We start from the raw sequence: 23806 nt of genomic DNA on the forward strand, positions 1-23806 counted from the left end.
CTTCATGTTTTTGCAGATTATTTCGTGGTACACTCACACCCATGACTGGACTCTGTCCACAGTGGTCTCTCACAAGCCTCCCCTCCCCTTGGGCGGCTGTCCACACCAGTCCATCCTGCTCAGTCCCTTGGGCCCACATTCCCTCTGGCTATGTGTGCTTCCTCCCTGACCAACCCCCTCTGGCCCCTCAAACAATCACCAAGACAGTTTATTACCAAACCCAGTATTTATTGAGAACAAAGGAAACCAGCTGGCATAGAGGCCCAATTTCAATTCATCAAACTTCAGCTGAGGATGGGGGACAGGGAGCGGCCAGCCCTGAAGTCACCCTCCCAGGGAAGAACCAGCTCTGGGAGAGAGGGGCTGTCAGACCTCCAGGGCCTGGCTGGGGGTCTCTGGCCGAGGAATGTGTGAAGGGGTAAGGGACAGAAGAAGGCAGCACCCCCAGGTGTGGGCTGTGAGCAGCAAGTGGCAGAGGGGGCTGCTGAGCTGGTGGCCATCCAGGGGTGGGGGACATGTGTGGTCCGCGTTCAGGGATTGACTGGGGGCAGGGAGCCGAGCTCAGGCAACAGCTCGGGGTGGGGGTCCAGGCGGGCCAGGCGGCTCTGTTCCAGGGCAATGGCCTCAGCTGAGTGCTTGCACTTCTCAGAGCCACACTGACAGGTGAAGTATTTGCTTTTGATGTCCCAGAAGCGGTCACCATAGTCAAACCTGTCAGAGGAGCAGGAGGAGGCTATGGGATCCAAACCCAGCTGCCCAGGCCTACCCCAAAGCACCCACCCCCATCTTCTCCAGATGGACTCCAAGCCCTTTTCTGTTTCACGGACCTGCAGCACTGGCACTGCCTGTGACTCATTAGACATGCAGAAGAATCTTGGGCCCCATCCCAAATCTACTGAATCAATCTGGGAGGCTCAGGACTCCATCTACACAGACATCAGAGAGGTTCTGCTCTATCCATGCCTGGAAACCAGGCACTCTCCAGTCTTCAGCTTCTGGTCCCAAGCTTACTGCATCTCCCACACCCCTGGCACACACCAGAGACACCTCACCCCAGCTCCTCCCCAGTCCGGATGTCTCGGGAACTGAAGAAGGCAATGCGTGGAAACCGGAGGTCCTGGTGCAGCATGAAGACACGGACAGGGATGATGTTGGGGTCACACAGGTGGTTGATGAAGCGGCTGATGTTGCCATAGTAACGGGCATCAATGCAGTACACCTCTCCGTCCTGAGGGGAAGGCGTCACTCTTCACATCTACTACTACCCTGCTTGCCTGGCCAACCTCCCCACCCACAGACCATCCAGTCCCTCCTCCCCAGCTTTCCATCAGCAGCTGGGAGCAAGGTACAGAGGGGTCTCCTGCTTACTTTGTTGTCTAGGTCGAAGAGATAAGAATCATCCTCTCTTACATCAGCCTCAGCATCGGAGATCAGCTCCCCAACGTACCTGTTGGGCAGGAAGTGGTGGTTCTGAAGGTGAACAGGGGTTATCGGGAGCTCGCTCCAAGCCCTGTCTCTCCTCAGAACCCCATGGAACCCTCTTTCACAAGTTGTCAGCTGCCCCGTCTGTGTCTATGAATCCCACAGACCTAGATGGCTGAGGTAGGCAGCCAAGGCAGAGTGGGCATGGAGGACAGCAGACATCTTGGGAGTGGGGGAGGAGGTGGGTGGCTCCCCTCTGGAATGAGAATGAAAAGGAGGAACAGAGGACACAACAGAGGGAACAACACTGGGCATACTCTTGCCAGCTGGGGTCTCCACCGGACAGCTGGAACAACGGGCAGGACCAGCAAATGTGGGGGAAGTTGGGGCCGGTGGGCTGGGGATGAGCTGGAGATGCAGTGGTGGGGAAGGTAAAGGGAAGGGCCTGAGCTGCACCAGAGGAAGAATCAGCGAGTAGGGAGACACCAAGCGCCTGTGGTTACAGGGATCAGTATCTATAGGCAGGTAGTTTGGGCGGGGAAATCCACGCAGGTTTAGTCACTGGGAGGTTTCTGGACTAGGAATCACACAGCAGGTGGTGGCGATGCCAGGCAGTAGGACAGGAGAGGTTGGGGCTGCAGGAAGGGACAGAGCCACAGGGGCTGTGAGGAACTCTAGGAAGGAGCTGGACACAAGGACACCCACATTTAGAAAGTGGAGGAAGAGAAGTTGGTGAAAAGGGAGGATGGATGGGTCAGAGGTAGGACAGCGTCATGGGAGCCACAGCAAGGGAGAGTAGCAGACGCTGGGAGAAGGAAGATCAAGATACGGGGTGACGGGCGGGCTGTCGAGAGGTGGTATCAGCAGAAGGGCAAGGGCAAAGGCAGATTCCGGCAGGGATGAGTAGTGAGTGGATGGTGGGGAAACTGAGGCTCAGGAGGAAGGGGCCATTTGAACAAAGTTGAGAGATGACCCAATAAAGAGAAAATGGATGGTCCTGTAAAGAGGCAAGTGGGGCCAAAGGAGGCCTAGATTAAGTCTGCAGGCCATGGAGTAGGAGCCAGGGGGCAGGAGGGTTACAGATGCTGAGAAAAGAAAGAATTGCTGGAGAGAAGTGAGGCCCTGGTGACTTAGACAGAAAGGTAACTTTATCACCTCCATTTTGCAGACGAGCAAAATGAGGCTCCAGGAAGTTAAGAACTTGGCCCAGGATACCCAGTGACAGAGGCTCAATGCACGTCTGTCTGTCTCCCAGCTTGGAAAGGCAGGGGAGGGAAGATGTGGTAGTGGTGACAGAAGGTTCTGAGGTCTGAGCAGGCTGGGAGCAGGTACAATCTGGCCAGAGACGGGCAGTGGGAAGGGGAGGGACCCATCAGGGAGGAGAGCAGATGGAGGCTTGGGAGTCAACTACGGCTGTGCACCCTTCCACCCCTACTCACTCGCAGATGAAGGTTCCCTGGGGGATGGTCTGCAAGGCTCGGACCCCCCAGCCCATCTTGGCTGTTCGGTAGAGCTGCAGTCGCACTCTGGGGGCAGGAAAGGGGGTGACATTAGGCGGAGGAACCCAGAAACCCCCACCGGAGGGGACATGGGAGTGAGGTGGGGGTGAGGGTGGGCTGCAGGGGTGGGCCTCACTTGATACCACTCTGCACCACCCGGTTCTTGCAGTTTCTCCAGCAGGAACACGCCTGGTTACACTCGAAAATCAGTGGGGGCTCGATCTTGTTAAATTCCTGGAGCAGCCGTCCATCCTGGGGTCGAAGGAGGGGAGGACAAGTGGTTTCTGTATGGCGCCCACCTCGGCTGCCAAGGACCCCCAGGACTCCACAGAAAAACCCACCATGGATCCCAGTGCCACACACAGGGAGAACGGGCTGGGGGAGGCCACATGCTGGGAGCAGAGAACAGGAACCACGCCACCATGCCCTTGATTTGCATGTAGTTGGGCACAGGCTCACCTCTATCCTGGCACGCCCCTGGAAGCCCAGGGTGAGGGCACATACCTTGTCATACCAGCAGCGAATGCTGAGCTGGCCACATAGGCAGTTGGAACTGGAACAGTCGTCCACACATGTGCAGTGCTAGGGCGGGAGGCAGGGGATCAGCTCAGCCCTCAGAAGTGGCCTTGTCCCCTCAGCAACCGGCGCTCTCTGCCCCCCAACTGCTGTCCTTTCCCGAGGTGGTTATATTAGTACAGCAGGTGGTGATGCTCCCGGGGCGAGGAACAATCAAGGTATTGCTGATTGGGGTGTCCCCAGGGCTACCAGGAGCCCATATGATACCTTCACGTGTCCCAGAAAAAGGACCCCTTTCCCAGATGCATGCAAGCCCACGCCAGAGGTCCCTTTCAGCCCCACTCCACCGGCCAGGTGCCTTGTCGGCCCACAGCTTGTGTGTCCCTCCAGGAGGTCCCCTGCTCACTTGCAGGTGGGTGATGTTGCGGTCGATGTTCATGGTGGACGTCTCACAGTTCTCTGAGATGTACTTGTAATCCTCCGGGCAGGGCTCCCCGTCCACACCGTTGACGCAGGGAATAGGCACGTTCTCATAACCCCGAGCCACATCCCTGATGGAAGGGAGATGGGGCTGGGGGTGCTACAGGATGGGGTCAGGGGGTCCACTAGGTACAAGGAGAGGCCTAGGAGGTTCCTGGGGCTGTGGGAGGTAAGGGCATGATTCTGGGGGTTCATCGGGGCATGGGAGGTAAGGTCGTCAAATAAACTGCAGGACACCCAATGAAAATTGGATTTTGGATAAGTAAGACGTAATTTTTTACTATGGATACATTCCAAATACTGTGTGGGATGCTCTTAACGCTAAAAAAGTACGCGCTGCTCGAATGAAATTCCAATTTAACTCTATTTCTGTTTACTGTATCTGGTATCCTAGCTGGGGGTTGGTTCTGGTGATTCAGTGGAGCCTGGGGAGGGTCTGAGGGATGTTCTGGAGGTTTAGCAGGGCTGGGGGAGAGGGCAGAAGGCTGTCCTGGGTGCAGAGGGCCCGGGCTCACCGGCAGATGATCTTCTCGGTGCGGATGGCCCGATTCCCCACTCCAAGACGAAGCTTGCGGTTGAGCTGCAGCGCAAACCACACGTCGGAGCGCTCAGGAGTCAGGTCCCATGCTGTGTCCCCCTCCTTATTCCGCAGCTCAGGGTTCGCCCCGCGTGACAGGAACAGCCTGGGAGGGGACAGGAAGCCTGTGGGGTCTGGGGCTGCGTGAAGGCGCTGGGGTGTCAGGGCGTGGGGTGGGCTGGGGCTCACAGCACACAGTCGTGGTAGCTCTCCCGCGCTGCGATGTGCAGGGGCGTGTCACCGTGGTAGTTGACAGCGTGGAGGTCGCAGCGTGCATTGAGGAGGACCTCGGCAATGGCAGCACTGCCAGTGAAGGAGGCCCAGTGCAGGCAGATGTTTTCCTCCTGTGGACGTGGGAGGGGAAGGGTGGGTCCAAGCAGTGAGCCCTTGAACCCAGCCTCGTCCTTGCTCAGGGGGCCAGGACAGTCCCCACCTCCATTACCCCCAACAAACTCTCACGTTGTCTGTGAGGGTGACATCGGCGCCCCGTGTCAGCAGCATGCGGATCACCTCAATGTGCTTGTGCTCCGCAGCCCAGATAATGGGCGTCCATCCCCCACTGTCCTGTGGGTGGGGAGAGAGGGAAGAGGGTGAGGGGTCCCCCTTCCCCTGCCCCGGGCACGCCCAGCAGCTGGCCCTGCTTCCCAAAGGAGCATGTGGTCAAGAGCACAGGCTCTGGGGCTAGACTCTGAGTGTGAGTCTCAGCTCCATCACTCACATGCTTTGAGACTCCAGGTAAGTCTCTGGGGTCTCAGGTTCCCGATCTGTAAAATGGGACTAATAGTGTCTATTGCTCAGAGTTATGGAATAATTTTTCTCATTCTAAAAGACACATACTTCCTAGGTCTTTCCACTCAAAAGTCCTAGAACACAGTGATCCAACAGCAATAACTGCTGCTAAGGACACAGACTGCAGTCTCTAAAAAATCTCTTTGTACTAAAAGATGCACTTAAAAGCGGTTGGGTACTAACAAAAACTCCAGAAGCCTAGTTCAAGGGGCTCCTCCTGGACAAAGAATGGAACAATTCAAAGATCAATAGGCTAAAACACACCCAACATATGACAAAGTGAGAGGTGATAAAGAGTATCATTGCACACTTCCAGAGATTAAGGCAGCAACTCATCATTCTGAAAACTGACAGAAAAAGCAAACAGGAGAAAGGTAAAGAAAAAAACACAAATGAGGAGGGAGAAAAGAGACAGGGACACGCTAGAGCAAGGCGAGATCACGGAAAGGGTCGGAGGTCAGCTGAGGTCTAAAGGGGGCCCAAAGCCCGAAGCTGAGCCAAGGACCCAGACGAAGTGGGCTGGGCAGGCAGCCAGGCCGCTGACCTGGGCGTTGACGTCCACCTGTCCTGTGCTGAGCAGCAGGCTGACCATCTCCAAGTTCCCAATTTTGGCTGCATGGTGGAGGCAGGTGGAGCCATCCTCCTCCTGAGGAAGACGTGGGCAGATGAGTCCCCCGCTGGCATCTCAAACCCATCTCAAACCTAGGCCCCGGCTGGCCCGGTCACCACACCTTGCTGTAGACACAGCCGCCACGCTGCACCATGTAGCGTGCTACCTCCAGGTGGTTGTTCACCACAGCCTCCATCAGCGGGGTGCGCTGCTGCTTGTCCACTGCATTGATGTTGGCTCCTGCCTGCAAGGAGGGGGCATGGGGGCTGGCACCTCAGAAGGGCTGGGGAAGGGAGGGCATCTGGGGGCCTGGCAAATGAGGCAGAGGGCTGGGCCCATGCTGACCTGCAGCAGCACGTGGCAGATCTCCACGGAGCCCTTCTGGGCGGCCGCGTGCAGGGGCGTGCGCTTGCTCTGCTGATCGCTCTGGAAGTTGGGGTCCAGGTTGTCCACTGTGGGGAGAGCCCGCCACACCAGAAGAGGGAGGGACAAGTGGTGAGCGAGTTAGGGGGCAAGTGGGACCTCTTCCAGGAAGGCTTCTTAGGGCCCTAACCCATGTCAGGGGCCCCTCCTGAGCAATGTTGTTAACTCCTCTGAACATCCACTGGGAAGGCACAAATGATGGGTTATCTGTGTGTCTGTCTCCCCTGCCACACTAACACTAAGTATTTCAGGGCAAGGACAATGGCCTCCGTTGCTGCGCTCCTGGCCCTGAGCCCAGTGTCTGGTACATATCCAGTGTTCACTCAAGGTCTGCAGAACAAATGAGTAAGTGGAATACTCACACAGCATCAGGATCACCTTCTGCAGCTCCCCTTGCTTCACCGACAGGTACAACTGCCGGGGGTGGAAGCGGAGTTTCTTCCTCCTGTCATGGCGAGGGAGAGGTGTAGGCTCCTCAGAAGGAGCATCAACCTCAAAACCTGCAGATCCACCTTTCAGCCCCAGCCCTGGCTGCCCAGCCCGAGAGCAACCCCTCATTCACCTCTCCGATTCCTGGATGACCAGGGCCTTCTCCAGGGCCTCTCGGCCTGGCCCAGGTGGCAGCCCCACGGCTGAGAGGCAGCCCCCATTGGGAAGAGTCAGGGAGGGCCCTGAGCTGTCGATGGTGTCAGCCAGAGGGTCACAGGGTGGGCGCCGGGGCTCCCCATGCCCTCGCATCCGGGCACTGTGGGAGAAGGTGCTGATGTCTACAAGCAACGGGGCCAGGGCAGGGAACAGACAGTCGGGAAGGGGGAGGCCAGTACCTGGGCTGGGAAGTGTCTGCTCTCCCAGGGGCATCCTGAGCCAGGGGTGGGGGGGCAGGGGCTGCGGTGCCAGCTGGTGGGGTCACCCCATCCCCCCGGGGGATGGTCACCTCCTGGGCCTCAGATGCATCCTCCCCACAGTGGGGACAGAAGACCATGCCGTTCAGCTGGGACACACAGGCCTTGTGGAAGCGGTGGGCCACACGGAAGTCGGGGTGGCACTCCAGGAAGGTGCCCTGGAAAATAATGTGGTCAGGATCTAGAAGACCCCTCCCCTGTGGGGCATGCTGCCTGTCTGCCCCACCGGTCACTCACCGCCGTACAGAAGTAGCCACAGCCTGGGCAGCAGTGGTGTTTGACCATGCGGGCACGGTGGGTCTCACAGAGCACCATTAGTGCCACGCGGCTTGACGGCCTCATGGTCTCCCGCTTGAGGATTGCGGCATTGCAGCCTGACAGCTGTGGCAGCGTGAACGGGTAGGAAGAGGGTGAGGCTAGAGCCCGGGGCTGGATCCCCTCCGACCCACCGGCTCTTCCCAGCTCACAGGGCCCACCTCTCCATCCACACTCTCTGTGGCCATGCACTTGTGCCCAGCTCTCTCGCTGATGCGGTCAATCTTGGGTGCCTCCATGCGGCAGCTGCAGAGGGGCAGCTCCTCAAACCCCCGCTCTGTCTCCAGTGAAGACGTGTCATTGGATACCCCTTGGACGGAGGGAAAAGGGAGCTGAGGGAGGCCATACCCATCACCCACAGGGACCACTGGTAGGGCCTCGCACCCCCGCCCTGCCTTTCCCTCCAAGCTCTAGAACTCCCAAAGCCTGGCCATGGACAGACACCTCAGCTCCGGTGGGGTCCCCCTCCTCCCCATTCCCTCCAGCCCAGAGGGTGCCCCCTAGTGGCTCTCCATCCCAGCAATTGGCAATTACCAGCGTGGTTGGGGGAGAGGGTCCCCTCGCTGGGCAGCTCCAGGGACCCCAGAGGGACCTCCATGTACTCACTGGGGCCTGAGGAGCCCACACCATTCACTCCTGACACAGAGACAGAGAGAGTGAGAGTGCGAGCTCACAGGTGCCTGGACGCGTGGGTACATGCGGGTGTATGTGCATGAGCACATGCATGAGCGTGTGTTCATGCACGCTCTCTGGGGGCTGGCAGGGGGGCTGGAGGAGGGGACCCAAAAGCAGAGGAGCCTCCTCACCTCGTGGCTCCTTGGCCCGTGGAGGCTCGCGCTTCCGCCGTTTCCGGGATGGCTTCACCCATGGGCTGTCCTTCCGCCACTTCTTCTTGGCTTTGCGCCGGCCACTGGAACCACTCTGGGATGGAGGAAGAATTAGAGAGCCTAGCCCCCAGCCCACTACCCCTGCTCTGGGGACTCAGACCTCCAGCCCCTCAGCCCCCACTCCTCAGGATGCCAGCCTCCAGCTCTTACCCTGTCAGACTGATTGCCAGACTCCTCATCTTCCTCTTCTTCTTCCTCTTCTTCTTCTTCCTCCTCTTCCTCTTCTTCCTCCTCCTCCTCTTCCTCCTCTTCCTCACTTAGTTGTTCAGCCAAAGCTTCAACCTCAGACTGGGAGAGAAGCAAGGCAGGGCTGGGGAAACAGCAACCCTCAGTCCACAGCCCTCTCTTGAGAAACAAGCAGGGCAGGACACATCCAACCCCCAAGACTCAATGAAGCAGGATAAATAAAGAACTATTACTACTGGGGTGCCCGGGTGGGTCAGTCAGTTAAGCGTCCAACTTTGGCTTAGGTCGTGATCTCACAGTTCTTGAGTTTGAGCCCTGCGTCGGGCCCTATGCTGACAGCTCAGAGCCTGGAGCCTGCTTCGAATTCTGTGTCTCCCTCTCTCTGCCCCTCCCCGGCTCGTACTCTGTCTGTCTCTCTCTCAAAAATAAACATTAAAAAAAAAAATTTTTAAAGAACTATTACTACTGTCCCAGGATGGCTCCCTGGAGGAGGTGAATGGACAGGAGAGGAAACAAAGGGTGTGGGATGTTAGACAGCTGTGAAAAGGAAGGCACCTCACTCACAATGATGTGTGTGAATCTTGATGACATATTAAGCAAAAAAAAAAAAAGTTCCAGAAAACAAGCACATGTTTTATGCTTTTTATGAAATTCGTATGTAGATAGGACTACCAGAGGTTGCTAAAAATACCAGATGAAAAGCTAATGAAGAACTTTGTAATAAGGAGAAGGTTGACGTCACAGAAATCTACTATCAATCTTAAATACCACTAACAAAAAGACAAGACGTCCCATGCCCGCTTATGCGATGCAAGAGGAAGCATGCATACCAGCTATCAAATCTTCTCACCATTAAAAACAAAAACACACCCAAAGCTGATTATGCTTTTAGAACTAGTTTATAAAAAATATTAAGGGGGCGCCTGAATGACTTAGTCGGTTAAGCATCCTACTTTGGCTCAAGATCTCACAGTTCGTGAGTTCAAGCCCTGCATTGGGCTATCTGCTGTCAGTGCAGAGCCTGCTCTGGAACCTCTGTCTCCCTCTCTCTAAAATAAATAAACATTTAAAAATAAGAAAAAAGAACATGTCAGTCGCCACCCAGTCAACTAATTTTAAACGAGAAATTCTGTAGGACAACCAACCTGGCTTCTTCAACAAATAAATGGCAAAAAAAAAAACCCTTCTTTTTCAAAGACAGGTAAACCTACCTTTACATCAAGAGAGGCCTAAGGCAAATGTCAATCAAACCAATGTATGGAGCTCATTTGAATCTGGACAAACAAAAACCCATCTATGAAACAACTGAGAACACATGAACACTCATAGCAAGGTGATGGCTACATTTTCTAGGTTGTGAAAACAGTTAAGCAGTGATATTAAAAAACAGGAAGAGGGCGCCTGGGTGGCTCAGTCAGTTAAGTATCTGACTTCAGCTCAGGCCAGGGTCTTGCAGTTCATGAGTTTGAGCTCTGCGACGGGCTCTGTGCTGACAGCTCAAAGCCTGGACCCTGCTTCTCTCTCTGCCCCTTCCCGGCTCACACTCTGTTTCTTTCTCTCTCAAAAATAAATAAAAACACTAAAAAATAAAAATAAAAAACAGGAAGAGGCCTGATGTTTAGAGATACATATGAAAACATTTCCAGATAAAACGATATGATGGCTACTTTAAAGCAGTCAGGGAGGTGGGTGTGCTAGGGGAGGAAGAGAGGAGTCAAGAGCGGCTGTGTACTGAAAATTGCTGGAGCCAGGTGAGGCTTCATGAGGGCTCACCCTTTGCTCTTTTGTATGTTATTTGAAGTTTTCCGTGAAAAAATGTTAAAAAAAAAAAAAAAAGCACAACAGGTAAGACAGCATTATACTGCACAGGCACTTGTAGGAGATAAAACCAAACCAAGAGCAAAAGAATAAACAAGCAAGCAAACAACAAAATGGAATGCTAAACCCCAAGTCCAGGATGGTGGTTGCCACCATGGAGAGGAGCAAGGGGAGGGACTGGGGTGGAGCATGCACTGGAAGTTACGGACCGTATGGGACCCTGAATTAGGGGGTGTTCACAAGGTAAAAAGGAAAGAGACAAGGCAGGGAATGAAAGACTGGCGATTGAGCCTTGAACAAGGTACGTGCTGGCAGGGAGGTAGGCTAGCTCCTTCTCACCTTGCTGTCAGAGTCCACACGCTCATCCACAGAGTAGGAGTCGTAGTAGAGGCTGAAGTCGTCCCCCACCACTGTCTCCCACTCCTCTAGGGACCCTGGGTCCCCTTTCTCCATGGTCACTTCTCCTGAACCCCGGGCAGAACCCAACTCCTCCGACTAGGAAAAGATCAGAAAAATGGAAGCTGCTGGTACTTCCCCCCCAGCCCATTTCCCTTGAGGGCAGGATGAGGCCCCCTAGGTGGAGAGGCCTTGTTTTCTGCCTCTCCAGGCTCACCAGGCCACCACTGGAGTTCAGCTTCCTCCTTTTGGCCACATCTAGAAGGAGAGAGAGAAAGGAGTAAGGCCTGTCCTTAACCCTCAGGACCCTGAGGTCTCATCCAGCAGCAGGTTGGGTGGGAGGTGGGACTGACCTGAGGTCATCTTCCCCAAGGAGTGCACGTCATCACTCATGCGGAAATGCTGCACTTCAGGGGGCCGCTTCTCAGGGACTGGGGGCTGGGGGCCGAGAGGGAGCACACTTAGGGTCGGGAGTATCTCTGGTTGGGCCTGGGGGCCTGGATTAGCCTGCAGCCCTGGGTGAGGTGGAGGGTAGTTGAGCCACACCCTCAAAAACGCCATTTGAAGCTCCAGTGAACCAGAATGTGGCAATCACAAGAACTGCTGTATCCCCAGTAGTATGTTAAGCACATCCCACACCTAACACTTATCTCTTCAAGATCGCAGAAGCAGGCCCTTTTTTTGCCCATTTTACAGATGAGAAAACAAAGGTTCATGCTTTGCCTAAAGCTACCTAAACCATACCCAAAACAAAATCATACCAAGAGCCCTAAAAATATTGTCATAAAGCTTCTGAAATTCTGGGGCTTTGGTCCTTTCCCTCACCTCCTACCCCTTAGGGATTCATAGTAAAACCCTTAGAACCTTTAAAAAAGGGAGCAGGGACAGTGTCAAAGGGAGGAAAAAGTTCCCTTGGGGCTTGCTTTGAGGTAGAAAGAAAGAGTGATCTGAAGTTTCTTTAGTCATTATCATAAGAATAATTATAAAAGTAGCTACACAATTAACTCTCTAACCTTTGTCTTATCTACTTCCCTCTCCCCAAGAATGTAAACTCCAGGAACACAGAAACTTGTCTGTTTGTTCAGATTAACCCCCAGCCCAGAATCTGACACACTGTAGCCCCTAGGTAAATATGTGAAACTGGGAATAGATTAGAAAAGGTCTGAATAAAGTGTAAAAAAAAAAAAAAAAAAGTGTAAAGAAAGTCCACAAGGGGTTTACAGTGGATTACTCCTGTCTCCCCACTCCAACTCTCCCCCTCAATCCTCACCTGCCCATTTCCTGGTTTGGACATAGTTTTTCTGGCTCGGTGGACCTTGGGCTGCCCCTCTGGGCTGGGTGTGGCCGGAGGGGGTTCAGGCCCTGCTGCTGCCGCCCCCTGGGCTCCCGGCATACTCAGCAGCCTCATAGCTAAACTCTGGACCGATGGGGGTGATTTTCCAGCCCCTGTCATTGACATCTTGGCCCGGCTGGGACAGGCACCCCCCTTGCTGGGGGAAGAGGGGAATGACTTTGTGGCATGGCCTGGAAAACAGACAGACAGGCAAAGGCAAGATAAGAGGAAAAGTAGTCAGAGGATACCCCACTTCACCCCCCACCCCAAGACTCCCCAGCCTCTCACCCAGCAGGATGCGGCCCCCATGGAGGTCCCCATCTCCCTCGAGATTCTCAGGTTCATCCCCAATGAGTGGTGTGGCTCCTACAGGGGTGTCAGCCCCCTCATCACCCACGGTGACCGTGACAGAGGCTGGGGATGAGGGGCCAGCAGGCTCCAGGGAGTCGGGACTGGCCTTGGGTAGGGTCTCCTCACTACGAGGGGTGTCCCCCAAAGAGCCATGAACTGTAAGGGAAAAGAAAAAGTTTGGGGCTAAGCTCTCAGGGAATCCTGTGTTGGGGGAGGTGAAGGTCCAACAGGGCCCGTTTTTCTGCTGTACTCACCTCTTTCAGTGGCTCCTCTAGGCTCCTTCTCCAGCACCAGCGCCCCCATCTCAGCAGGGGCCTCCCCCTGGCAGGGGACACAAGGTAGAGGAGGGCTGGTCAGCCCTGTGGGAAGTTGGGGAGCCCAGGACGCCTGGGCTCTGGGAAGAGAGAGTAGGCTCCGGGGCCTACCTCTTCCTCTATGGGGCCCCCCCCTTCCGCGGCCTCGGCTGCCCGGGGGGGCCGCACGACCCCTCCCCCGGGCTCGCATCAACCCCCTCCCTCTCGGTAGACCCCGCATCTCTGGGGCCGAGAAGAGAGGAGGGGGAGGGGGCGGGGCCTCCGCGCCCCGGCCCCGCCCCCTCCTCCCGGCTGCACGCGCCGCTCCCCCTTTGTCCCCCAGGCCGCGGGGACCCCGGGCACCAACCCCTCCAGCGCCCGCTGCCCCCCAGCCCGGTGGACGGCCCCTCGTGCCCCTCGCGCGTGCTCCTGGGGCCCCGGCGCCCACCGCCCACTCGGGGGCAGCCGGCGGCTGCACGCGCGCCTCCGTGCCCACTCCCCCCACCTCCCACCCCCTGGTCCCCTCATCCGCCCCCGGTGCTGGCCCTCCGGATTGCTGTAGGTCCCGTCCGGGCCCCCCGGCCCCGTTGCACCCCCGGAGCATTGCACGGGCGCGCGCTTCCCCCGGGCGCGCGCGCGGGCATGCACCCGCCTCTCCCCCTCCCCTTCCGCACCTCGGCGGCCGCCGCCGCTGCAGCTCCCGCCGCCGCCGCCATCGCCGCTTGCGCGGGGGGCTGAGCCGGCGCGCGGCCGCCCCGGGTCACGTGGGCGGGGGAGGGAGGACTAGGAGGAGCCTTAAAGGAGCCACTACGCGCCTTCTGGCCATTTTCCCCCGAGAGCAGCCTCGGAAATGGCAGTGGCTGTCCTAAGCTGGGACTGCAGGGGAGAATTCCTGCCATTCCTGGTGTCAGCTCAGCGGGGAGCCGAAGGTGAGGCACGCCTGGGTCCAGGTGTGGCTTCTCCATCCCCCGCCTGGTTTTAGGTAACGAAAGGAATGTCTGACCCTCCCAGCTCTCGGCTGCGGCTGTCTTTCCAATCTGGCCCGCGTATGCTTCTCCCGCCTCTGGATGCTTTCTAGTTTGTGGGTCACCAGATAGAAGGGTCGGGCTCGGTTTTGGCCTTGCTTCCCTAACGAGCAAGGAGGGGGCAGTGGGGACGCGCGGACACCTTTACTCTCAACTGCTTCATGTCTCCTGGAGCAGCGTCCCCTTTTGAAAACCGGGGGCTAAACGTCTCTTCTGTTTATGCCATACATGTTACTCCACCATGTGCACTAGCGATCTGGGTAAGACCCAAGAGGCCTGAGAGTCGTTGCTGCCTGGTGATACTACTGAGTAACTTTTTTTTTGCCAAACACCTTATATACATAGGCACTGCGTGGGTCACAGCCCAGCTAACAGTATGAATGATGTTACACCAATATATAACCTTGGTAGCATTATTTAGGCTACCATCCCTTTACGTATTACATTCTGGTCAAAGCCTGGAAAAAAAACCTGTGTGATTTCACACGCAGTATTTGATAGAAGCAGGTGGTTGGGGTATTGAGCACCTGAGGCCAATTCAAGGCCTTCTGGGAACTGTAGTTCTCTTTGCTTAAGAACTATTCCAGAGCTTTGTGGGAATTGTAGTCTTCCCCATACCCTAACCTGAACTATTTTTTGTTTTATTTTATTTAGCTTTCCCGAGGACATGAACCCTTCCTCAGATCATAAATGTCCAAACATTGGCTCCTGCTTAAAGTTTTGGCGGACACAATGATCACACATATAGCTCTTCCATAGCGCAGATACGAAACTCTTCCAATAGAGGGGGAGATAGTGTGTTATCACCACTGCTAATTATGAAACATAAGTGTGAGATATCTGCCAGGTGCTGAGGTTGTAGAATTTGGAGGGTCCCCAGCCAGAGAAGCCCACTTGCACAATCTCCTTCTCGTCTCAAGTCTCCTTCACGCATGAGGCCTACAGGAGTTGTGCGGAGTGTAGAGCAAATGGCATGAGAGGGAAGCTGTCTAGGGTGGGATAGTCATACACATGCAGTTGCCAGACAGAGTATAAAGAAAAAATAAAGTGTTTTTTTTTATTATTTTTTATTTTGTGGAAAACAAAAGCAGAAAAACTAAAACCCCAAACTCCAGAAAAAATCCTAAAAAATACGTTTTGTTTTCTTAAAAAATACTGTATAAGTCTCTACTCCTCTCCCTCCCTCCCCAAACAGACCTCCATGTATCCTTTCATCTAAGTGCCCTACCCCCCACCCCCACCACTGTTCATCCTTCTTGCTATTGTCCCCCACTTCATATCTACCCAGGACCCTTATCCCCATGTTCTCTTACCTGGCACCTGACATGGTTCTCCCTAGTTTTGGTGAGTCTTTACCCATAATCCCATTCCCCCAGCATGCAAGAACTGTCTCCCTACTTCCTTTTCTGGAATTCAATAATCCTTTCCCCCTACCACTCCCTCTCCCAAGGATCTATTCTATGCAGGAGCACATAAACTGCCTCCTGCCAAATTCCCTCCCAATTCCCACCCCCCCCACCCCCCATCTCAAGATATATCAGAACCTCTCCCTGGGCATCCTTAACCAGGAATAAAGCATTTTTGTCTTTTTTTTTTTTTTCCTCATTCCATAAGACCCTTTCCCTCCCTCCACATATCCATGCATGTCTAAGAGAAGAAAATCTTTCTCTGGGAGCCCATATTCTCTTGGTCTTCTCAAAGAACCCTCTCCCTCTCCATTCTTTTTTTTCTGAAAAGGCAGGGGTCCTCTCTCCAAGGAATCTTCAGCCCCTCCCTCAGGATATATCCGCTCAGGTTCCCCACCGTACATGCCTGTTCCCGACCCTCCCACCCCCCTACCTATTCTCCTGGGCCAGGGAGCTCCCTTCAGCCCAGGGACCCCCGCCTCCTGGCCCCCAAGCCTGCCCCACTAGCGGATGAGGACGTTGATCTCTGCCACACTGGCCTCCAACACGTTCTCTGCCGTTGTCTTGCCATGCTGCTCCTTGAGGTGCCGCCTAATGGCAGGCTTGTGAGCGAAGCGCACGTCGCAGTAGGAGCAGCGATAGGGCCTCGCTCCAGAGTGTAGGTTGAGGTGGTCGTGCAGCGTGGACTTCTGTGTGAAGCACTTGCCGCAGATGCCACACGAGTGCGACTTGACGCCGCGGTGCACGTTCATGTGGCGGTTGAGGTTGCTGCTGTGGTTGAACTGCTTGCCGCAGCGTGGGCACATGAAGATGAAGTGCTGCGCCCGCATGTGGAAGACCAGCTTCTCCACGCCCTGGAACACTTCCGGGCACTTGGTGCACTTGATGTTCTTTAGGGGGTTTCCACTGGAAAAGCCCCCGGGCAGGGGTCCCCGGCTGCTCCCTGCCCCCAGGCTGCCCCCCGCCCCCCGGGCAGCCATGGCCACCGCTGCTGCCTCCACCAGGCCCGAGGTGGCCCCCACGCTGGCTCTGCCTCCAGGGATCAACAGCAAACCCTCCCCTTCTGCGTCCTCGGACAGGCTATAGCAGGCTTTCACTACACCCTGTGGTGGGGCCACAGTGCTGGGGGGCACGCTGCTCTGGGCCAGCTCCCCAAGGTGGCTGCCCACCGAGCCTCCGATGCTCAGGCCTCCTCCCAAACCTCCGGGAGGTTTGAGCCGGTGTGCCACCTCCAAGGCCGACTCCACTTTGACGATGCAGATGTCAGACACGTCCTCGTCCTCGTCCTCATCTTCTTCCTCAGCCTTCAGCTCCAGATCCTCATCCAGAGGGAACTCCAGTTTCACAGGCCTTAGGAGTGGAGGGGGCAAAGGGGGTGGGGGTGGGGGCTTGGGGGCTGGCTTTGGGGTCCTAGCAGGAGGGAGCAGGGATTTGGTGGCACTGACACTGCTCACAAGGCTGGCATCGCTGACCCCATCCTCTTTGAGGCCTATTTTGGGCTCAATGAACTGGCTGAGGGCGTTCCTGCATTTCTCCACCACGTGCTCCATCTGCAGGTAAGAGGCAGCCGTCAGGTAGTTGACGATGTCCCTGACGGCGAATTCCAGAGCGCCCGTGTAGCAGGACAGGAGCAGGTCGGCCACGATGCGTGCACTGTGCATCAGTGAGACCTGCAGCTCAGAACTGGGGTTCAGTAGGAACTGGTCCCGCAGGAAAGGCGAGCAGGCGGCCAGGATGACCTTGTGGCCACGAAACTTGAGGCTGTCGGCCACAATGGTCACGTCGCAAAACCGCTCCTCTGCGCGGAGCTGGTTCATGTTCCGCAGGGTAGCGGCCTCGTGGCCCGGCAGCTGGAAGCGCAGGACTTCCACCCCAGAGGCCATTGTGGCGGGGGTGGGCAACCCTGGTTGGGAAGGAAACCGGTCAGAGACAAAGGTCTCTGGTTCGCCTAAGCCAAGGCTCCAGGCCCCTCGCTCCCATTCTTGCCCAGCATCCCAGTTTCAGATCTCCCAGTCTTCAGGCCCCTTCCTCAGTTTCCCCAGTCCCTGGGGAAGCGCTCTCCCTCCGAGAGAACGGAGGCGTGGTTCCCGGGGGCGGGGCAGCGGCGTCCACACCCCCCCCCCCCCCCCCACTCGCCGGACCGCCCGCGAGGATGGGGCGAGCCCGCGCGCCCAAGGGGAAGGTTGGAGAAACCTGGAGCAGAGGCCTGGGGCTCTGGGCTCCGGGGTGGCCTGGGCTGCAGCCTTTTCTCACCCCGCCCCCTTTCCCCGCTGCTTCATTCCTCCGCCCCCCCTTTGCACGTTTGCACGCGCCTTTCACGTCCTCCCCCCGCCGCCTGCACGCTTCGTGCACGCCCCCCCCACGTTCAGAGCTCCGTGGCACGCCCCCCCAGCCCCACGACCCTGAGTGCACGCGCCTCTCACCTGGCCCGGTTCCGCGCGCTGTTTTTTCCCCCCCTATCTCCCCCACCCCCCCAGGGTCGGCAGCGCCCCCAAACACGGGCAGAGCCTAGGCAGCGCGCAGGCGCGGGGGTGCACGAGGCGCGCGCGCGGGGCCAGCTCCGCGTGGGCGTAAGGAGGGAGGGGCGGGGGCGGCTCGTGCAGTGTGTTCCAGGCCCCGCGCGCCTCGGCGTCGGCGAGAACTCGGGGAGGAGGAAGAGGGGAGGGAATTAAAGGAGCAGGATTCGCCCCTTCCAGACCCCCCTTTCTTCACCAGCCCCCCCCCACGCGGTTAAAGGGCCGGATGGCCTGGCCTCCCCTTTGGCCGGTATTATTTGTCCGCCAGAGCGGAAATACGTTCCACACCCCCCTTTCTCGCTCCCCCTCCTCTGTGCCTCCGGGCCCCGCGGCACGTCTGCGCGTGCGTGCCAAGAGCCGCGCGGAGGCCCGCTTGCTCGGGCCCGCCCCCCGTTCCCGGCTGCCTGGGGCGCCGTCCGCTCTGCGCCCCGCAGAGCGCGCCCCCGCCCGCGCTCCCCGCCCACCCAGCTCCAGCAGACAGTGCTGCCACCTGCTCCCTGTGGTAGCGCCGCTCTGGCCCAGCTGTGCCGAGCAGGACAGGGTTGCAACCGCAGCCCTTCCCGGGAACCCAGACCGCCCCGCGGCTATCAGAGGTGTTGGTCGCTGTTGCCCACGCGTGCATCCTCTGTTTGGTATGTTCATAGTTTCTCCAGCCACACTTCAAGACTTTTTCCAACTCTTCTGAAGTTAGTGACCACCCTAGCCCTCCTGGTCCAAAAGATTATTTAACTTCTTACTGAAACAATGCAGTGTCCTCAACTTTCCTCCGTCTCACAGTCGTGTAACATCACACCCATCCGACCTTCCCCTTCATTCTCAGAATTGATCCCACTTCTTGCCAAGGCAAACGTCCTCCACTTTTATGTACTGTCGATGACCTCGCCTATTTCACCCCTACTGTGTAATTAGCTCAAGTATTAATTTTTCTAATTATGCGATTATTTATATCAGTGTGATTTTACCGTCTTTAATCTTTCCAACTGCAGCCGTCCTTCCAATCCCTTCCCTGCTCCTCCAAGGGATTGGCAAGGTTAGAGCTCCACCACCTTAAACAAAACCTCCCATCAACTCTGCACCTTTTCTTCTCTTTCTGTGTCACTCGCAAACTAACCTGCAGTCTCCACAGATTTACCAACAGCATTTATTAGCACCTCAAGGACTGCCCCCCTCTTTCTTGCACACTCACTTCCCTACCCATTGAAGTCCAGGTGAAAAAGCCTCTGCTTCCCACTGATTGGATTGGTTTATTACATACTCCAGGAGACTAGAGCATTTTTCTTAGCATCAATTCTGATGAAACTGCCTGTTATATAATGGGTTCGACCTCTGGCTTCCTTCATTAGATCATAAACTTCTTGATTGCAGGAATTATGTCATGGGTTATATTTTGCAAATAAAAGGTATGCAATAAATGACTGACTGCTGAAGTCATTCCTCTTCAGTTCAGCCAGCATCCACCCATAAAAAGTTTGTTCCTGACTTAAACTGAATTCCTGAACTCAAAGAGATACCCTTGAGTGGGAGAGTGGGGGCAGTGTTTAGGTCGTGCTTGACTCTGCCTTTCCCTTTTAAATTCTCTGCCTTTTATGCCTGCACTCAGTTCTCTTTATTCTAAAATGCCCTCTTTGTAGAACTCTCCTTTGTAGTCAGGCCATATGAATCTGAGAAAGAACTTTGGCTTTTGTGTCAGACACACCTAGGCTCAAAGCTATATTCCACTCCTTTTTTTTTTTTTTTAAGTTTATTTATTGAGAGAGAGAGAGGGAGGGAGGGAGGGAGAATCCCAAGCAGGCTCCACGCTGTCAGTGCAGAGCCTGATGCAGGGCTCAATCCCATGACCCTGGGATCATGACCTGAGCTAAGATCAAGAGTCACATGTTCAACCAACTGAGCCATCCAGGCGCCCCGAGGTATGTGTATTTTTTGTGTACATCTGGGGAAAGTGGTCTAGGACTAGCTAGCTCATGGCTTACAGCACCATTCTTGGTTACTGATGGAGGCAAACAGTGGTCTAGATAATCCCAAACAGGAAGAGTTACACATTTCTCTGAGACATTCCAAGTAGCTTTGGCAGTGGATGTACTTTTGCATTCTGCGTAGCCTAGACTGGAATAATTTATATTCCTTGAGCTACCAGCAGGAAAGGAGGAGGGAAGTTAGTCTGGACTTTTAATCCATAGGCTTGTACAACTTTTCCTGTATAACAATAAAACCTCCAACTTCTTTTTCTTTCTTTGACCCACACTCAGCTCTTGCCCTCGCTGTAGGAACCCTGAGTCCTGCTCGGCTGCTACCTACCTCTCCTGTTGTCTGAGCTACTTCCAGGCCTGTGGTACCTGCCTCAAGCCTGCTGGTGTCCATGCAAATGACCTAATACATACCCCAATTAAAAAACAAAAATGGTCCAGTGTATTTTATGTTTTCTTAGAATTACATGCATGGTTCAGAATTCAAAAAGTGTATTTATTGAACAAGAGAGGGAATCAATACGAAATGGGGATTCTTTGCTTGATTATCAAGATAATACATTTGAGGGGCGCCTGGGTGGCTCAGTCGGTTAAGCAGCCGACTTTGGCTCAGGTCACATTCTCGCGGTCCGTGAGTTCGAGCCCCGCGTCGGGCTCTGTGCTGACTGCTCAGAGCCTGGAGCCTGTTTCAGATTCTGTGTCTCCCTCTCTCTGACCCTCCCCCATTCATGCTCTGTCTCTCTCTGTCTCAAAAATAAATAAACGTTAAAAAAAATTTTTTTTTAATTAAAAAAAATAAATAAATAAAAAAAGATAATACATTTGATATTCTTTTGGGAGAGCATTTTTACCTTGGTGGGGATAAGGGCTCAGAGCACATGATCAAAAATCTTTCTATCGGGGCGCCTGGGTGGCGCAGTCGGTTAAGCGTCCGACTTCAGCCAGGTCACGATCTCGCGGTCCGTGAGTTCGAGCCCCGCGTCAGGCTGTGGGCCGATGGCTCGGAGCCTGGAGCCTGTTTCCAATTCTGTGTCTCCCTCTCTCTCTGCCCCTCCCCCGTTCATGCTCTGTCTCTCTCTGTCCCAAAAATAAATAAAAAATGTTAAAAAAAAAAAATTAAAAAAAAAAATCTTTCTATCACCTTGGGAATTTTGGCCAGCGAAACGGTTCAAGTAATAGCTCAACAAAAAGTAGAAACCCACCTTGATGAGATTAGAGGACAAGACATTTGGCTGCAACAGATTCCTACTGAAGTCCCAGGAACAAAATGGGATTGGTATTCTGGTCTGTTTTTCTGGATTCCTTAAGGAATTCGATCAATACTCTGGGCATTAACCCAAGCGGGATTATCTATCTTGGCTATTCTTTTAATGATTTATCTACTCATAAATGTGGCATGTGCTGCTCAAGGCAGCAAAAGCAGAAACTAATTAATGGTTGTCCAAAGCTTTGAAGTTAGGCCAGGCACCAGAGTACTTATGGTTAGGAGCAAAACACTTTTTTATTAAATTTTTAAATGTTTATTTATTTTTGAGAGACAGAGACAGCGTGAGCAGGGGAGGGGCAGAGAGAGAGGAAGACATAGAATCTGAAGCAGGTTCTAGGCTGTGAGCTGTCAGCACAGAGCCTGATGTGGGGCTCAAAATCATGAACCTCGAGATCATGACCTGAGCCGAAGTCGGATGCTTAACCAACTAAGCCATTCAGATGCCCCAGGAGCAAAACACTTTCATTCCCTATGATCCTGACCTCCACCCCTCCTCAGCAGGAAGTAGCTAGAGCAGTCATTGTCCCTATCCCTCAAAGCTCCCTCAATTTAGACATAGCTGCCTCTGACCAGTCACAGAGCCCTTGGTTACTATTAAAGAAACCTGTAAACTTGCCTTAGGGAAGTAACATCATGTTGCCTCCTGAGAAGTCTGTGGGGTGCTGTTCTGCCTGAGATGTCAAACATAACATGCCACGTGTACAAGAAAAGAAATAATAATAGTTTACAGCTTAGGAATAGTCATGGGATGTACAACTTCTGCCTTTGTACTCTAGAGATGATATCACTGAGCACAATCTGCTGAGAAAGTCTTGCAGTTCCAGGCCCCTAAAGAGGAACAGCCAAGCCCCTGCAGCAGAGCGACCACCTCACAGCACTCACACCAAAACCTGACAAGGAGATGCCGAGAGGGAGAAGATGGTCAAGAAAGGAAATATTACAGTCGATCAATCGGCATGATCCAAGACCCTAAGACCCTTACCCTGAACTTTCACCCTTTAAGAACCCCTGCTTGTAAGCCAACGGGGAATTTAGGACGTTAAGCACTAGCTCCCCATTCTCCTGGGTGGCACCACACCAATAAATAGCCGATTTTTCTTCCTTCCAAAAACAAAGCCAAAAACCAAACAAAACCAACCCAAGCCAACCCCCCCAACAAAACGACCAACCAACTAAACAAATAAAACATCCCAAAGACCACAAATTCAAAAAGTGTAAAAGGGTACAGACTGCCCCACTCCCCACGAGGCCTCTGGGCATCTCGGGCATCTCCCCCTTTCTGTTACGTCCCCTCCTTCCCTTTCTCATGTGCAGCACTCAGCTGCTCTGACTTTAGCGGCACCCTTCAGTTAGGTTCTGGGGGGGGGATGCTTTATGTACCTGGAAGAGCCCCTTCCTCCACCACGCCCACCATGCCCTTCCTACCTACCCACTCTCCTGAGTCTCCTACCCCTCTCCTGATCAATCTCTTTCTCTCAGCAGACTGGAGTGCTCTCCTTCACACCCCAAACATCCCTTTCTTCATTCATCCTTATTCCCCTTTCCTTAATGTCAGAGCCTGTTGAAAGCCCTCCCTTTCCTCCTATATCCCACTCTTAATCTTGCCTTCTGTTTCTTGCCCTCCTGGGCTTTATACTTGCCCCTTTACTTTAAACCCAGACAAGTCTTTGCTGCCTTAAGAGAAAAAAATCTTTCTTCAGCTTGATCCCTCTCTTGGCTGCCACCACACTCCACTCTCCAGCGCAGCCAGCATTGTGATTGTTTACTCTCCTTGACTCGCTTCATGCTCATCCTCTCTCCTAAGAACCTGTATTGTGAAGACATTATACACATTGAAGAGCGTATAAAATGAGCACATATAGGGGCACCTGGGTGGCTCAGTCGGTTGAGCATCCGACTTCGGCTCAGGTCATGATCTCGCGTTCTGTGAGTTCGAGCCCCGCGTCGGGCTCTGTGCTGACAGCTCAGAGCCTGGAGCCTGTTTCAGATTCTGTGTCTCCCTCTCTCTGCCCCTCCCCTGTTCATGCTCTGTCTCTCCCTGTCTCAAAAATAAATAAAACGTTAAAAAAAATTAAAATAAATAAAATGAGCACATATAAAGACAAATGAAACAAAATATTTGGGTATCTGACCGTAGCTTAAGAAATAAATTCCCAGGGGGCACCTGGGTGGGTCAGTTGGTTAAGCGTTCGACTCCTGATTTTGGCTCAGGTCATGATCTCCAGGTTCATAGGTTCCAGCCTGGAGTCTGGCTCTGCACTGGTGATGCAGAGCCTGCTTGGGATTCTCTCTCTCTCTCTCTCTCTCTCTCTCTCTCTCTCTCTCGGTCTCTTCTCGGTCTCTTTCTCTCCCCCCTTCCCTGCTCTTGTTCTCTCTCTCTCTCTCAAAACAAACAAACAAACAAACAAACAAACAAACAAACAAAAAGAAATTCCCAGGACCTTAGATGTCTCTTGGGCTCCACACTGACTGCATCCCTCTCCCTTCCTGCAGGGTGACCGCTACCCTGAATTTCTCAAATATAGATCCATTTCTTGTCTTGAAATTTCCTTTATCTGTGCACGTTGTAGGTGTTCCTCAATAGCATGCTGTTTAGCTTTGTGTGTTAGATCTTCACATAGATGGAATCGTAGTTTATGTGTTTTTTAACTCGTTCTGACTTTGTTGAGTTGTAATCTTCTTTCTATTGGGTGCTTACACCTAGTTAATCCTTTGTCCTGTTGATGAGCATTTGTATTATTTAAATTGGTGGTTATTACTACAATGTTGCTGTGAGCCCTCTTTTAGTCTTTTCTGGGTATGACATGTAGGCTTCTCCAGGGCAGCAG

At 54.2% G+C, this 23806-nt stretch overlaps 3 protein-coding genes across 8 annotated transcripts in view; 1 reads left to right on the forward strand and 2 right to left on the reverse strand.

Moving 5' to 3' along the window:
- Nucleotides 1–207: 207 nt before the first annotated feature.
- EHMT2 (euchromatic histone lysine methyltransferase 2) lies at nucleotides 208–13551 on the reverse strand. 6 transcript variants are annotated; one of them, XM_058733389.1, is made up of 28 exons: nucleotides 13472–13551; nucleotides 12759–12825; nucleotides 12442–12660; nucleotides 12091–12344; nucleotides 11174–11258; nucleotides 11038–11078; nucleotides 10764–10919; nucleotides 8571–8708; nucleotides 8340–8454; nucleotides 8068–8169; nucleotides 7695–7843; nucleotides 7456–7599; nucleotides 7141–7376; nucleotides 6879–7061; nucleotides 6679–6761; nucleotides 6239–6345; nucleotides 6015–6137; nucleotides 5828–5929; nucleotides 4954–5058; nucleotides 4684–4838; nucleotides 4433–4600; nucleotides 3844–3988; nucleotides 3426–3503; nucleotides 3058–3173; nucleotides 2862–2948; nucleotides 1369–1447; nucleotides 1053–1228; nucleotides 208–711 (listed from the first exon to the last, which is right to left on the reverse strand). In XM_058733389.1, exons 1-28 carry the CDS (start codon nucleotides 13511–13513, stop codon nucleotides 531–533), a joined length of 3636 nt encoding a protein of 1211 aa, XP_058589372.1. In that variant the 5' UTR covers nucleotides 13514–13551; the 3' UTR covers nucleotides 208–530. The 6 variants fall into 6 exon arrangements, with proteins under 6 accessions (XP_058589372.1, XP_058589373.1, XP_058589369.1 ...); XM_058733390.1 differs by lacking the exon at nucleotides 8068–8169; XM_058733386.1 differs by lacking the exon at nucleotides 13472–13551 and having other exon boundaries at nucleotides 12759–13283.
- A 1849-nt stretch (nucleotides 13552–15400) lies between these two features.
- On the reverse strand, nucleotides 15401–17814 carry ZBTB12 (zinc finger and BTB domain containing 12). Its single transcript, XM_058733411.1, has 2 exons — nucleotides 17652–17814; nucleotides 15401–17131 (listed from the first exon to the last, which is right to left on the reverse strand). The coding sequence occupies exon 2, from the start codon at nucleotides 17109–17111 to the stop codon at nucleotides 15732–15734; it is 1380 nt and encodes a 459-aa protein (XP_058589394.1). The 5' UTR covers nucleotides 17112–17131; nucleotides 17652–17814; the 3' UTR covers nucleotides 15401–15731.
- Nucleotides 17815–17965: 151 nt separating this feature from the next.
- C2 (complement C2) overlaps nucleotides 17966–23806 on the forward strand; it is a 43032-nt gene continuing 37191 nt past the window's right edge. The window contains exon 1 of the mRNA XM_058733406.1: nucleotides 17966–18376. Within this exon, the coding sequence (XP_058589389.1) occupies nucleotides 17971–18376 (406 nt within the window). The 5' untranslated portion in view covers nucleotides 17966–17970. The remainder of the gene's footprint in view (nucleotides 18377–23806) is intronic.

This window comes from Neofelis nebulosa, chromosome 6 (assembly GCF_028018385.1).
Source record: "Neofelis nebulosa isolate mNeoNeb1 chromosome 6, mNeoNeb1.pri, whole genome shotgun sequence".
Taxonomy (NCBI): Eukaryota; Metazoa; Chordata; class Mammalia; order Carnivora; family Felidae; genus Neofelis; species Neofelis nebulosa.

Coding starts and splice junctions, on each gene's coding strand:
- EHMT2 (XM_058733386.1), bottom strand. CDS start 13,038: ATGCGGGGTCTACCGAGAGGGAGGGGGTTGATGCGAGCCCGGGGGAGG. Junction 6,138..6,238: donor TCTGCCACGTGCTGCTGCAG/GTCAGCATGGGC, acceptor CCCTCCTTGCAG/GCAGGAGCCAACATCAATGC. Junction 5,059..5,827: donor AGGTGGACGTCAACGCCCAG/GTCAGCGGCCTG, acceptor CCCCACCCACAG/GACAGTGGGGGATGGACGCC.
- ZBTB12 (XM_058733411.1), bottom strand. CDS start 17,111: ATGGCCTCTGGGGTGGAAGTCCTGCGCTTCCAGCTGCCGGGCCACGAG.